This window comes from Epinephelus fuscoguttatus, linkage group LG8 (genome assembly GCF_011397635.1).
Source record: "Epinephelus fuscoguttatus linkage group LG8, E.fuscoguttatus.final_Chr_v1".
Taxonomy (NCBI): domain Eukaryota; kingdom Metazoa; phylum Chordata; class Actinopteri; order Perciformes; family Serranidae; genus Epinephelus; species Epinephelus fuscoguttatus.
Window position 1 is genome coordinate 40679905 of NC_064759.1, and position 15319 is coordinate 40695223.

Consider the following 15319-nt stretch of genomic DNA (forward strand, 5'->3'; position numbering starts at 1 on the left):
GCTCACAGGACTGCATTTGTGCACATAGACCCTTTTTACTGTTAGTAAACAGTATGATGTTTTTTGGTGGGCGAGGCTTAGCTGGAGGCAAAACAACTCTCCACAGACATTAGCTAGCACTAGCTAGCAGGTTCTGGTGGCTTGTTTTAGACACTGGAGGAAAACGATGAGATTGGTGCATTCAGAAATACTTATTCCAGGTGCTAGAGTGCACTATGGCACAAACTGGACCATACTAAAATCTGGGTGCTGTCTGAATGTACTGTTTGGTTATCCAGAGCACCGCCGTCTTGGAGTGGCAGAGCGCACTCTATCTGGGGAGACCGAGCAGCAGAGCACTGAGTGCAGTAAATGTGTGATTAACTTAACTGTTAGGTGATTTATTTAGAAATATAGCGCTCTGTTTCTTTGAACAACAGGGCTCTCATTTAAGTGTAGCGCATCAGACTGAATTTACGAATGCACCATGTCAGGTCCGAGTGTTACTTGAATAAGTAAACACTGACTAACTGGACCAGACTGGCTGACCCGTATGCTCTCACTCAGTGGATGGATGATTTGACAGGATTGCTGAAGGTGGGATGGTGGCTTTGTCGTTGATTACTACGCCAGGAGGACTTGAATGGTTTCTTCCAGTGAGTTTTGAGCCAAGTCTCCTTCTGTTCTGGCTTCCAATAACACAACATCATGACATTTCAAGACTCCTACATGTAGCCTACAGACCTGTAGTGGCAAGTCATGTTTTGCCTCCAGCTGATAAAATGATGTCTTTGTGATGTCGGCCTTAAAAGGGTCTATGGAGCAGAAATGCTCCCTTGTGAGTCAGCCCAACATATAAGCAAACTAAATGGCTTTTTAGGGCCTTGTGGCCAGTGGCCAGCACAGGGTCCCCAAAAGCACTTGAAATGCCCCATATGCAGAGATCAGTGGCCGAGTGCTCATTATGCAAGTTGCTTGGGGCGCAGTGGGCAATATGGGTGCACATCTCCAAAACAATAATTATCATCAAGTGTTCAGCCAAGTCATAACACAAATAATATTTTATATATGAAAATTTATAAACAGAAATTTGAGGGAGCCGGCGTGAATACCCCTGATGCTGCTGATAAAATTAATAATAGCATTGTTATGTATAATTTACAGGTGCTATGCTTAAGTTTGACAATAGATGAGATGCTGGGTCATCAGCCAATACTAACACAGACCCAGTCTAGTTAGCTAGAGCAAATACTAACACTATTAAAATGTTTATGTTTACTTTTAAAATGTTAAAACAGTTTTACCTGTCACTATCAATTTTGCCCTATTCTTGGACAGTTTAATGTAATGTTATATTTAAACAGTGCTCTTTTTGCCTTTATTTCTTATTTGATAACTGTACCCAGATTTTACACAGCATTATTAGATACTTATTTTGGTATGGATTTATGTTCTTTACCATATGGTTGCCTTGTGCACCATATCTTTTTAGTTGTGTCTTACACTTCATGTGTTTCCAATTTCCAATGAAACAATAACACTAAAACATGCGTCAAACTTTAACCAGATAAAGCAAAAGGCCCTGAGAAAAAACAGCCAGTAGGTTAGGGGGTAATAGACAAATACTGCATTTATTGTGGTCTATTTAAATAAAGTGTTGCTCCTAACACTATCTTTGGATCTTAGGTTCCTTACATTAAATTTCTAGGGGTCATAGTGGATGAAAAACTAACTTGGAAGTACCATATTGAACTTGTCTGTTAAAAGTCTGTGAAGTCACTAAGTATCTTAAGTAGAGTTCCTTCAAATCCAAATCTCTTTAGAAAATACTTTTATCAATTTTTAATGTCAACATATACCAGATTTGTGAATTAATGTATTAATATGTAGCTACATCTCACTCATGACTTGCCTAGTGTTTTCCAAAAGTTTCTTGAGAGTATTTCTCGGACATTGACTCATATTCCACAAAACAGTCTGACTTCCCTTAATCAATTTTCTTTGAAATAGAGATGACCATCTCTTTGAAACAAACTACTTCCATCTCTACAATCATCATCTTCACTATCGTGATTCAAAAACATCTGAGAAGGACTCTAATGAGCAAGGACTCTTAACACTTAATTGATTCATTTGGAATTTTTTTATTCTTATTTTTTTGTAAATCGTACATCTCCAAAAATTTAGCATTTTTTCTTAGTCTGGAACTGTTCAGTTATACAATCTCTGCTTTTTGTCTTTTTGTTTGTATGTATAATTGTTGTTTTCTAATAAGGGAGGTATGTGCTTTAGCCATTTTTGGCTTCTAACCTCTCCTGCACAATGTTTTAACTTTAAATTTCCCTTTTCCTGTATTTTCTATACAGATGTGTGGAAAAACAAACAAACTAAACTAAACTAATAGGCACCACTTTAGTCTTAACATGCTTTTTTTGTACATTTTATGCGCTTGAACCGATACACACGTTAGTTCAGTGGCATCATGTTACAATTAGGAGGGCCCCCAAACCAAATCTGCTTAGACCCCCCAAAAGTCTAGGGCTGGCCCTTCTCGCAAGGATGCTTTTCTGCTTGCAGATACTGCTGTATGTGCTCATATCATGTGCATGTGCCTTGGTTGGTATGTGTGCAGGTTTTGAGGCTAATTCAATGCCATATGTCAGCCTGTTTGAAATTTGTAAATGATTGTAAATAATTAAAAAGAGTTTCATCCACTGACCGATAGCTGACTGAACAACATAAAAGTGAAAGTATCAGTATTTTCTGTGGAGTAAAGAGCTGTGAAGCAGAAGATTGTGTCAGCATTTATTTTTCAACTTAATATAAAAGGCTAGATTCAGTGTGTGTAGTTCCTCTCATATCATCTAGTTGTATAAGTGACCTCGCCTTTGGTTGTCAGGATAAAGTCCCTTTGACTGTCCACCTAATAAATCATACAACAAGACACATCTACATTTGTACACACACTAGTGAGCATTATTCTAAGCTCCCTGACTGTATGAACTTGCTCTCAGTCCGTGTTCCACGTCAAAGATTTTACTCAAATCAAACTTTTTCTGAAGTCCCATCCCACTCTCATCCTGAAGAGGCTGCTTGTGTTGCCTCGGATCAAAACACAGTCTCTCTCTCTCTCTCTGTTCCGCCTCCCCCTGTCCTTTACTTTTTTAATGTCAAGTTCCTTTGAAAACTGAATAATTCAGTTTTCAACTGTCTGTGCTTTTCATCATGGCGACTAAAAGGGATCATTTTCGGTTTGAAATGAAACATCTAAATGTTCATACTTTCTTTCTGCAGCCATTCAGCGTGGCCCAATTTATGTGAGATAATTAAATGTCCCTCTGGTGTTTTCAGGAAGATGAAAAGTAAAATACAAACATGGAGGAGGCAGGGGAGGTACAGTGGTAGTTGTCATTTCCCACTGTTTTGTTTGGCAGACAGAGTCCAGTGCTGACAGCCTAATTCTCCCAGCAGAGTGAACAAACCAGCCATACTGAGGCCACATATGGCAGCTATTTTCCTGCCAATTTTTTTTCCTCTTCTCTTCACTTACCTTGTGTTAAGTGTTTTTTTTAATGCTGTATGTAAGGTTTGGTCAGAATTTGTCAATCATCGGCCTGACTGATGGTCCAATACTGTCATTGTTTATTTAATACAGTTTGGTAGATTTAATTTTAAATGTATTATAAAACTGACTAATATCTAGTATTAGTAAGCCTAGTAAATGACTGGACAGTGTTTGAAAGGCTAGAGGGCTTTTTATCTGAATGTAGGACTTTTAATTCGAAATAAAAAGAGCGCTCAGACACAGACTTTGACTGTGACTTTCATTTACAGCACTAACCCTGTTGGTGCGATCCAGGCCAACAGTTAATGTAAATACATGTTTAAATTAAGAATACACTTAGACACAGTCGCACACCAGATGGAACCTGCTTTCTCTGGAGCTGTACCCACTGATCATTTAACACAACCCTTTCCTCTGGTCAGTACTTCCCCATGTGACTGGTGAAGGCTGGGCAGCCATTGTCCACTATCGGAGCTATTATAAATAATAGTTTGTAAAACATATTTTTGTTGCAGATGACCAAAAGGAGAATTTTGTCATTGTGGCGGCAGCCCTTGTGACATTATTAAGCATAATATTCACTTTACGCTCAATTGGAAACTTATTTCCACTTTCTCCTCGTAACCCTGATGGCACCCATTCTGACACTGTAAAGTGCAACACACCGCCGCCATACGCCGCATGTCAAAACGCCCGCCTCCATTATATCCTATGAAGCAACCCACACTGGTGCCGGCCGACGCGCCGCGCCACTCTGCTTCAGCCCACTGCTCTATTTCCAGAGCGGCTGGCGCTCATGGCGGCGCTGTGAGGAAAGCCTTTTATGTACGTTTCGGCCGCTGTAGTATCAAAACCGGTTGTTTCAAATTTTTAATAAGACGACTCTGATAAGAAACTCACCTGTGAAATCCAAGTTGTTGTTACCTCAGAGTTTTTCCTCTTCTTCTTCCATTACTAGCAGTTGGCAACCGTTGGCAACTAGTGTAGGTACAGCCACCTAGAGGGCTGGGGTGGGAAATACATGTCAACGGTGCCGCTGCACGGCGCTGCCTGTGTGCTGGGGGGCGGCACTTGACGGCCACAGCGCCGCGCTGGCGGCGGTGTGTGTTGCACTTAAGATATATTAGTCACTGTTTTGGTCTCTAGCTAATTTCCCTGTTCATGAGAAGTGTACTATTGAAATCTTTTTAAGGCTTAAAGTTACACATATTTAAGAGTGACAGGCTGTCTGTCAAAAGTATCCTAGTCTTCTCAGTCAGATCCATCCCTCATAGCTCCACAGTGCCAGCCTATGGTGACCTCTGGCTCCAAAAACAGATTGCGATGTCCAAAATGCTGAACTCAAGGCTTCAAAACAGTAGTTCACAAACCAATGGGTGGTGTCACTGTAGCTATATCCATTATCCATGCAGTCTATGGTCCAAAACTACTATTTTAATCACAGCTGCCTAGTTAGCTAGCTAGCTTGCTAATTCCACCATGCTTTTATGCTAAAGTTACAGTGGTTATGAAAAATGAGCCAAAAACATTGTCATTCATCTGATGCTAGCTATGTGCTTTCCTACACTGTGACAAGAACAGTGGATGAAGCCCACAAATGTTTTTAAATATCAACAGACTGCCTCAAACCTTTCTTATCAAATAACCAGATGTTTTCTGACACAGTTGTTCATCTTTTGCACTGACAATTCTACCCGGGTTTCATGTCCTTGTAAGATCCAACTGAGAGAAGGAATGGGACTTTGACTTCCAGGGCGGCACTGGATGCCGAAAATAATGATTTGCAAACATATACAGAGTAGAGCTCAGTCCAGGCGATTAGCCAATAGCACAGAGCCCCTTAGCTTTTTTATCATCGAGGTGTCATTGTGTTTATTGTTACCTAAGATGCCAATTACTCAATAGGATTGTATGACTTTGAGGTTTAAGCTTTTTCTCAATAGCTTTCAATTGCGGGGCTGTTGATTTATCTAATCAAAGTCTGTCATTCCTATATTTAATGTTTTTCCTTCTGTCTAGGATTTGTTTGCGCTGGACGTGGAGCCTTACCGATACAGTGGTGTGAATATGACAGGCTTCAGGATCCTCAACACTGAGAACAGCCAGGTGGCTTCCATCATTGAGAAATGGTCCATGGAGCGACTGCAGGCTCCACCCAAACCTGACTCTGGTCTACTGGACGGCTTCATGACCGTAAGTCAATGAGTGTTTTTTATGACCTGGTATTCATCTGCTCAGTGTGACAGAGGTTGTTTCCCATCAGTCAGTGAAGTATATTGATGAGAACATATACACCAGTATCATCAGCATGAACTAAAGGTCACATTTACACATGTACTTTGGTTCATTTTTGATGGACCAAAGAAAAAACATATTACATTGTTTCCCTTTGAGTTCAGGTCCCTTTTGTGGTCATACCAAATGAACCAAAGGCTGTAAACTGACAGATAACTTGTTTACTGGAAAGAATTGGTGACCGCAACAAAAGCACTACATGCAAAGTTTATTCCAGTTACAGTACCAGCAGCAAGTCCTGTTTCCCTCAGTATGCCTAATGGGTTCATTCATCTTACCAGGTGTTCACAAAGAAAATGATTGTTTTAAGTGTTAGTCATGGAAACTGAACCCAGACTGCAGATGCCACAAATAATGACAACAGCTAGAAACAGGACAACAACAAGGCATCTTACCTCACAGTAATTTAGCCTTAATGTCAACTGGATACGGCATCATAGTCTGGCTCTGTTGCAGTTGTTGGGCACGCGCCACTTCCATCCTACTGGTAGATGTCCTTCAGATGGGCGAGTAAGCATCTCTGTGATGATTCAGGCACTGCTCTTGTATTTTATTTATACACTGTAGTTTTGCTGGAGCAGCTTGCATCTCTAACATGTGAAATTTACTTGTGAATGTCTATAAATGTCTGTATTTATATGCAGTTACCATAACATTGACATTTAATCATGCATCTAATTTTTTAGTGACTTAAAAAAATCTTGTTACTTCTTTGACAAAATGTGTGAAGCAGGAGAAGGGAGGTTACAGTTTTTCCTCTACTATTCAGGAAGTACAGATAAAAAGATAGAAATAGGACAGCTTGATGTTGTGCAGTGATAACACCAAAGTATAGCCACAAAGTATCTGTTATCAGATGAATCACAACTGAGCTACTAACATGTGTTCAATGTGTTTATGAAAAACAAAGTGTGTCAGTAACACAGTTCTAGTTGTTAAAGAACAGACAGCTTTAGATGCTCTACCTCCGAAACTCTTTCAATGGAAACTGCAAAACCAAGAAAAGACACAGTCAAGGTGCTGTATGGCTATGGCAAGTCCGTTTAACATTTAATCAGTAGAGGTAATAGCAATTGAAGATATCATCAATTGCTTTTTGACTATTTAGAATTCCAAGCTGGCATATTCATAATGTAATTTGGTCTAGAAATTGAATTTTAGAAATATTGTATTCCATTTATGATATGTATAGGGATGCTTGTAGATATTTACAATGAAAATTGTTTCTAGTAAGAATTGAATTGTTGATATCAATAATTAACATTTTGGATATGTCAACTTGAAATTACAACACATCAATACTGAGGTATTTGTAACTGAGTTTGAATAGAAGTCAATAGGAAAAAGTTAAGACAGATGTCTACAATGAACATTTCCACTGCTAACAAGTGAAGTGTTGATAGTAATAATTAACATTTTGACTAGTAAGAATTTAATTGTTGAAATCAATAATTAACATTTCTGATATGTCAACTTGGAATTACAAGACATCCAAACTAAATTATACAAATCATTTTGGCTTGGAATTGTAACTAGTAAGAATGTAATTTTCAATACCGGTATCTAGAATTTGAAGTCCAGATATCTTAAATACCATTGCAACTTATTTAACTTTATTTTTTTTATCCTTTTATGACTTGTCATAATTTGATTTTGGATATCAGAAAAGATATTTTGACTAGTCAAAATATCAATGTAGTTGTTTTTATATAGTTGCTGGCAGTGTTAAAAACTGACTCCGGCCAGCAGCGTATCATTCTGCATGCAAATGTACGTTTTAGCATCGGTGTCTGACTCAGTAGTATGTCATAAGATCAAAATGAGAAAGGGCTGGTTTTGTTGAGTGTGTGCTCTTGGAGTCAGTTTTGGCTTATGGAAGTAGGAATGGAAGTATATGGAAGTATATCTGTCCACAAATGCTTCAAAAGGTGCTGCCAGTGTCTCTGAATCAGAACCTTGATGAAGCAGGCCCATAGATCCTACTGAAGCACTGTAATTTATATGGGACACACAGAGTTCTTACTACAGTTGCACAGGGGGACAATCTACCCAAATCTTTGTGGATTTCCACTGTGCTTCTTCGCTCTTTCTTTGCTGCTTGGCTGGTTTTTACAGACATAGAGTCAGTGAAGATTTAAAATGTAGTTCTGGACGTGATAGACCTGTTAGAATGGATGTGCAGTGGCTTCTGTTACTGTAACTCGCCAGTCGTCCTGAGGGAGTCAAATGGAAAACCTCAGTGCCCCGAGTTGTGTGCCCTGGGTGTGATAAGAAGAGTCTCTGTCACTGTGATCTGAAACCTCTCTGATCAGAGCACACTGCCTGTAATAACTGTTCCTCCACGCTGCTTTTATACCACTCTCTTATCTGGGAACCTTGCCAAAAAACGTCAACCCACCAGAGACAAGGAATGGGAAGGAAAAAAGACTAATGGAGGAGAGAGGAGAAATGAGATGAGGGGGATGAATGAAAACGAAAAGAAAAAGAAGGACAGAGAGTGGGTGAAGGGAAGGCAGAAGTGAAATCAGAGTCCTTGTGTTTTATTCCCAGATGGACTGTCGAGGTGTTAAACGTTAGGCCGATGTAGCTGCTTGGTCTGATTCCAGTTGGAAAGCACTGGCGGCGGCAGCGGCAACATGTTGGCTGCTGATTGAAAACAGTGGCTTACCTCTGGGGAATAACAGATTCCCTTTTTTTTCTAAAACGGCGCAATCTTGCTGAGTCATGTTTCTGGATTGATATCGGAGAGTGGGTGTTACTCAGTTTAAGCCCCTTTTGTTGGATTTGTTGCTCAATCAATACCGTTTCCCACTTGAGACCTGAAATGGACTGTGTGTGTAATAACTGTACCTTTTCAAAACACAAAAAGCTCACAGAGTGCCTCTATAGCTACTAGCTTCCAGCACAAGCTGGTACATGGAGTCAATTTGATGTCTTAAGTCCACACAAAGAGGAAGAAACAAGGGAAAATAAAAGATCCCTCTCATCATTTTTGTGTTTGTATTCACCTCTTTTACTCCATTATGTGCTGCAGAGAGTCATCAGGCGAGCAGAGCTAGCTGGTTATTTTTGGATCAGCGACAGGCGGAGATTTATGTGTGTGAGAAGTGCGCTGTGACCCTGCTCATCAGTGAATTAATGGCATATGAGTTTGAAGGTGGGGATTGATTAATTAGACAAATGGCAATCAGTCAGCAGCTAATGCATATTGACATGGTGAAAGGTTCCGTAAACGTTTGATTAACGGCTTAATTTGTGTGCCGTATTTACGGTTTTGTGTGCTTAAGTAGTGAACTGCTGATGTGCTGTAACTTATGAACTCGCAGATCGTGACAGATTGCACTGAGTGAGAAGTCCAGAGCCTTCATGTTCTCACACTGCTTCTCCATTCAGCACCATTGTTTTACCTTTAGTGGTTGAAATTGCAGTGTGAACAGTATGGCTTATTGCAGAATAACAATAATTTGTTTGGAGCCAAAGTTTCTGCAGTGTTTTAATTTAAAGCAAAAAATTAGAAGTTGCTATTTCTCTTCAAACTGTGTTCTTGGCAACTCCAGTGAAATGTGATCCCATTAGCTCCTTTAACTTGTGCACTATAATTTGAGTCATTTTTGTCTTTTTACATTAGTGGCTGCTGCTTTGTGGTTGTCCATGTTTCGGGATGGTTCTTGTAATCTATGGAATCTGGTTGTGGAGTGATTTAACTGTCAACACATCCCAACCTGAAGAAGATGGTGGCATGGTTGCTCCTCCTGAACATGGTAGCGCAGCACTGCAGCTGGTGTTAACAGTGAACCACAGCAGGACTGCCCAGGACAGCACCTCACATTCCCACCATCCCACCAGTTCTTATTCAACATAAAGCACTCTTCGTTTCACACTAGAGTCCTCAGCTCTGTCGGATCATCTTATAGAAAAAACGTTACCTGGTTGGGTAGCGCTGTCCAGAATTTAGCCAAGGATCAGTGAATCAAAGGATATTGCAATATCCCGTTGGAAACTGATGTGACACAGAGGTTGTCCAGTTCATTTTCCAGCACCTGTACAATGGCTAGCAGGATGCTAGTTCAGCTAGTGCCCATTCTCCTCCATCTATCTTTGATGTTTACTGATTTTTATGTCTGAAAACCTTAACCTGGCTCAGTAAGCTAGCCAGCAGTTATCAGAATGTGAGTTAACAAACTGCTGAGTTGATTTACACATCCTGATGATGACTTGCAGCCACACACCACCGCCATCCAAAGCCAGCTACACAAAGCACCAGTAACATTTGCAAAATAAACATACACACCTAAATATAGCACAAATTTAGCAGAGCTGATAGAGAGGCAGCTGGAAGCATCTGCGCCTCAATTGATATTTCCATCACTTCATATTTAATCTATACTGTCAGAGATGGATGAGAACCTTCAAATGACTGTTTTCAGTATAAAATTTTGCTGATATAAATGCAGGTGTGACTAAGCCTTGAGAGTAAAACACTAATTTTACAGTCATTTCAACAGAGTTGCTGAATCAAAGGATTCGCTTATATAGGGGTGCTGGTTCAAATTTAGTGAACCTTGAGAGGTGTATTTGTGTTGTTGGCCAGTTGACAAAGTGTCTTGACAGTGCTGACCTTTGACTAAGCAGAACTTTTTGGTCCAAAATGGCTATCGGTCAAAATTAGCATTGGCTGATATTCACCCTGTTGACTGCCATCGGCCTATCAGCAAATAGGAAGACATTCACCAGTGATGGTGGCCAAGGTTTTTCTGTTGTGTCTTGACTATAACACAGTTATTGAAGTGATTTTTTTTAAATGTTTAACACCAACATTGGGAATAAATAACAAAAATAAGATAAACAATAAGTATTGGCTATCTGCCAAATTGTCATTTTCAGCATTGGTATCAGCCCATAATTTCACAACTGGGGGATCCAAAATTCAAATCCATTAAATTAACTGTATTGAATGGTTCCTGATCAAAAGGTCATTATTTAGGATAGCTGTGTCTGAAAGCACTCCTTCACTCATTCACTACTCCTTACATAGTAAACCCCCGACCCCCATTTTTTCTACAGTGAGACATAAACTGAGATTTAAATGTAATCATCATGATCATCATCATCATCACTTGCAGGTGATTTTTGCATCCAGAGATGCAATGGATTACATTGTGAGATCATTAGCATAAGGTATTGTACATGCCATATACACATGCCATGTTTTTCTTTTTATTGTAGTTATGCAAACATTTTACACTCATAATTAAGAAACTTAAATAAAATGGTGGAACCCAATTGTAGTACAGTAAGTACCAGTGTGACCAATATCACTAAAATTCATGCACCGGCCAATTTGCGAGAAAGTGCAAATGAATTTTGCTGTCTCACTTTCTGTGACTGGGCACTAATCCTTGTAGTTATTTGGAGAGATAAGCAGCTTATACAGTGGATTTTGTCTTTAATTGTGTCTAAGTCAGTTTTAATTGCTAATTGCTGACTCTATATAAGAGCATGGGTCGCGCTGGGCAGTTTGTACTGGAAGCAGTTGTATTGTTAATTGTGTGTTGCTGAAACTTCTGCTGTTGCTGATAGATGTGCAATTAACCTCCCCCTGATTTTTTTATATGACATGATTGAGGGGTGTCATAATGTATTTGGATGGTGTGCCATGAAGTTTGGTGCTTACATTATTACAAACATTATACCTGCTAAACATCAGCCTGTTAGCATGCTGATGTTAACATAGCTAATTTAAGCATTAGCTGATGAAGATGATTGCTGTGACATAGCATCACACAACAAGTTTGCCTTTGGTTTGCATTTCCTAACAGCCAAAAATGTTACTACTACAAATGTGATGAAAAATCAAAACCTCCAGAGGTCAATACTGCTTGCAGATGCTGGTAGAGATGAGGTTGGCATGGGTTTACCTTGGCTATGCATCTCTAACCGATAAGGAGGCTCTCAGGAAGTGACAGGGTAATTACCACTCAGTATGTCCAAAACGATACATGCTGTTTATGTGCACAAAGTCTATTGGATGATAATACACACACTGCATATGTAGTGCATGATATACGATTTTGGATGCAGGGGTAGTCTTTTCACACCTAGCAGACAGCTACAGCTTTCCTTCCTGCATCTTGTGTCACCACATCAAATCATGAAGATGATTGAATAAATCTATGAAGTTTGGTCCAGAGACTGTTTTCCTTTTTCCACAATATGTTTATGTGTGACAAATCAGGTAAACTAGTTCTGCACCTCAGTACTTTATGCTGCCTTCAATTAATGTGGCAGCGGAGAATCCCTGCCCTGAGTCGTGGCTCAACATGCACAACGAGAGTGACCTTACAAGCTCCACGCTCTCATTACCATAATGTCTCTCCTTGTTAATTGCTTAAGCTGCTGTCTGATTCATTGTGTGCCCTGCTAAATTGAAACAGGTTCAAAAAAACACTCAGCCACGACTGTAATTTCTGCATTTTTCTCTTTGTCATAAGTTGGAAAGCCGGGGACGTTAACTTTCACCCTTGTCCAGGCAAATGGGCTGACCCTTTAACCATCAAGGTCGTCTCTTTGTTTGTTGCAGCTCCAAAACACCGTTGATATTCAGACCCACGGCATTACCGCCGAATCATTTCTATTCCCGTATTACCATAAATATGCTATACCTGTGGGTAAATTTAAATGGGGCAGTGATGGAAAGCCATTTCCTTTTTGACAGATATCATTTAAAGTCTGATCCAAACACAGTTATAAAAAATGTCACACAGACATCAGACATATTCCAGGATTCATATTATCGAGCATCACTCAAACAGGCATATGGTGGACACTGTGAAAGGATAGGATGAGTCATATGAGAAATATGTTATTAAATCGCAGGAAGCTGTGCTGAAAGATGTCTTAACACTTTGCAATTATTCTGTGGCTGCCAATAAATCTGACATTGACTTATACTGTATGTGCACCATATATATTATATTTGTTAATTCATTTTTAGCAAGCACCTAATACCATACATAACAAAACCATCATCTGCAAGTAATCCAATTCATATAGCAGTCTATTCACTGTTTGTCTTGGGAGAAAATAAGTTGTTCATTTTTGTAATTATGGTCTAAATTTACTATAAAATAAAAAATAAACTGATTCAATTTGAGCACATACAGCAAGCAGCAGCAGCGATCCATCGTCCGACACCAGCTCAGTGTATGGATGGAAACAGAGGGCTTGGCGGGGACAGAGCACTTTCTATTCTATAGTAAACGAACATGCCTTCTGGGGTCATTTTTACTTGATCAGCAGACTTCACTACAAGCCGATTGGCTGTGGAAACAGGTGACGTGCTTTAGGTTCTAAAACCAGTCGCCAGCAATTTGACCAGCTGAGTTTCAGGTGACACCATCAGCCGGCTTGAGTCAAGCTCAGATGTCCAGTTGTCTCATTGGGGATCTTTGGTGTGAACTTAAGGCAGTGTAGACTCACAAGTCAGTCTTTAGAAGCTTTGCTTAACTAAAGACTGATGACTTTCTCCCTGATTTTGTGTTTAGATGGGCGGATACAATTTAGTTTAAAAAAAACTCCCTACTTTGCAGAGCCAATAGTAAATCTGCAGGGCGGTCCTTCGGTGAACTCTTGTGCTCGTAAACATAGTCCCACTAGAAACACATGTAGCGGTACAAAATGGCTCAGCTGCGCTTGCAGAAAACGCCGTCAAAGTTCAGCGGATGTTTGTCGCGTTTGCGGCGACACATTCTCGCCAACTAAAAGAAACAAACATGATCTTTTACAAGGCCATGACTCATCCATCCGGCCGGACTATAACGTTAGAGGGAATCGCCTTGTTGTTTACAAATACTTCCAAGTAGAAAACCAGCAGAGCTTTTAGCTATATATTCATTCATTCATTCATCTTCGAACCGCTTCATCCTCTTGAGGGTTGCGGGGGGGCTGGAGCCTATCCCAGCTACATTGGGCGAGAGGCAGGGTACACCCTGGACAGGTCGCCAGACTATCACAGGGCTGACACGTAGATACAAACAACCATTCACGCTCACATTCACACCTATGGACAATTTAGAGTTATCAATTAACCTAGTCCCCAATCTGCATGTCTTTGGACTGTGGGAGGAAGCCGGAGTGCCCGGAGAGAACCCACGCTGACACGGGGAGAACATGCAAACTTAGCTATATATATATATATATATATAGCCTATATATCACATTTTTCACATCACTGTATCACCGTTTAGACTAATCCGATGTTTGTTAAGTCTATAAACACAGTGATTGAACAAACATTACTATTTCTGTGTGCACGTTTAGCTGGGCTAACCGTTAGCTGTTAGCCCTGTTAGCCGTTAGCAGTGTCTGTAATAGGTAATAAGTCATTAAACGGTCGGTGAAAAAAATATCTTTTCCAGCGGATATCTTAGTTACAACAAGATTGAGCTAGCAAAGCAGTTTTGTGTTGCTATGTCTGGTATTTATTCAGTTTTAGGAAATCACAATGTCTAGAAAGCATCAGTGGCTGCAGCTGACAGGGACAGCTAACAGCAGCAGCAAAGGTAACAGGACGTCATCTGTTAAAAGCCTCCCGTTGTCGGATACGACATGAAACTACTCCAGTTAGCTCAATCACTGAACTCCTGCCCTAAGCAGATTTTCTCGCTGTTCCTCACTTCCTCGGAGAAGTCACTGCGGAACAAAAAAATGTAAATATGGGTCACAATTTCTACTCCTAATAAACTCTTATGTGGTTGGAGGAGGGCAGAGAAATTCACAGCACAATCTACAAAAAGGTTAACATGGCCATACGTGATACGCTGAAGTCGATCACTTTATGGTTTATGATGGTGAAAAAATGAGCACATAAAATTTATTTCAGTTTTACTGTAATATTTTGGTTGCATGGATCCCATGTATGTGTGCGATATATGACATCATCATACATCAGGAGATTGTTTTCTCAGAATAGAAAGTCACTTGTCAGAACAGCACACATTAACAATGCTTCATTTGAAATCAATATTTACAAACTGATAAAAACTCTTATTTCAAACATTCTACAATACAAGGAAGCCATAATTAGATTCATACCCTGCAGGATGTTTGTCTGTCGTGTGTTTTCAGTATCTCTTGTTGCTTTTTCGTTTTGTTTTGGCGTCCTCGTAAAGAGATAAATTGTTAAAGAGCAATTTATTGGCAGAAAAAGAGATGAGTGAACTGGAATAGGACGAGACTGGTGGAGGGATTGAGAGATGGGTTTTTTGTCTCTATCCTGCCTGTTCCTGTTCCAACCTGTCAGTCATCCTGTCTCGCTGGAGACCTCCCTGAGTGGCAGAACAGGCTGGGAAACATGGCCTGGACTAGTTTCAGGGGCGAGTGAGTCAGTGGGGGTGCAGGTTGCTTCTAAGGTTGGGAGGGTGTGTGGGTGCTGACCCCGGGCAGAGGTCAGGTCTGGAGCAGCTGGGGGGCTGCCGGACC

At 40.2% G+C, this 15319-nt stretch overlaps 1 protein-coding gene across 4 annotated transcripts in view; it reads left to right on the top strand.

The window, feature by feature from the left end:
• grik2 (glutamate receptor, ionotropic, kainate 2) overlaps positions 1–15319 on the top strand; it is a 450636-nt gene that overhangs the window by 193106 nt on the left and 242211 nt on the right. For all 4 annotated transcript variants that reach the window (XM_049583125.1, XM_049583128.1, XM_049583127.1 and 1 more), the window contains one exon: positions 5564–5737. In XM_049583125.1, the coding sequence (XP_049439082.1) occupies positions 5564–5737 (174 nt within the window). The remainder of the gene's footprint in view (positions 1–5563; positions 5738–15319) is intronic.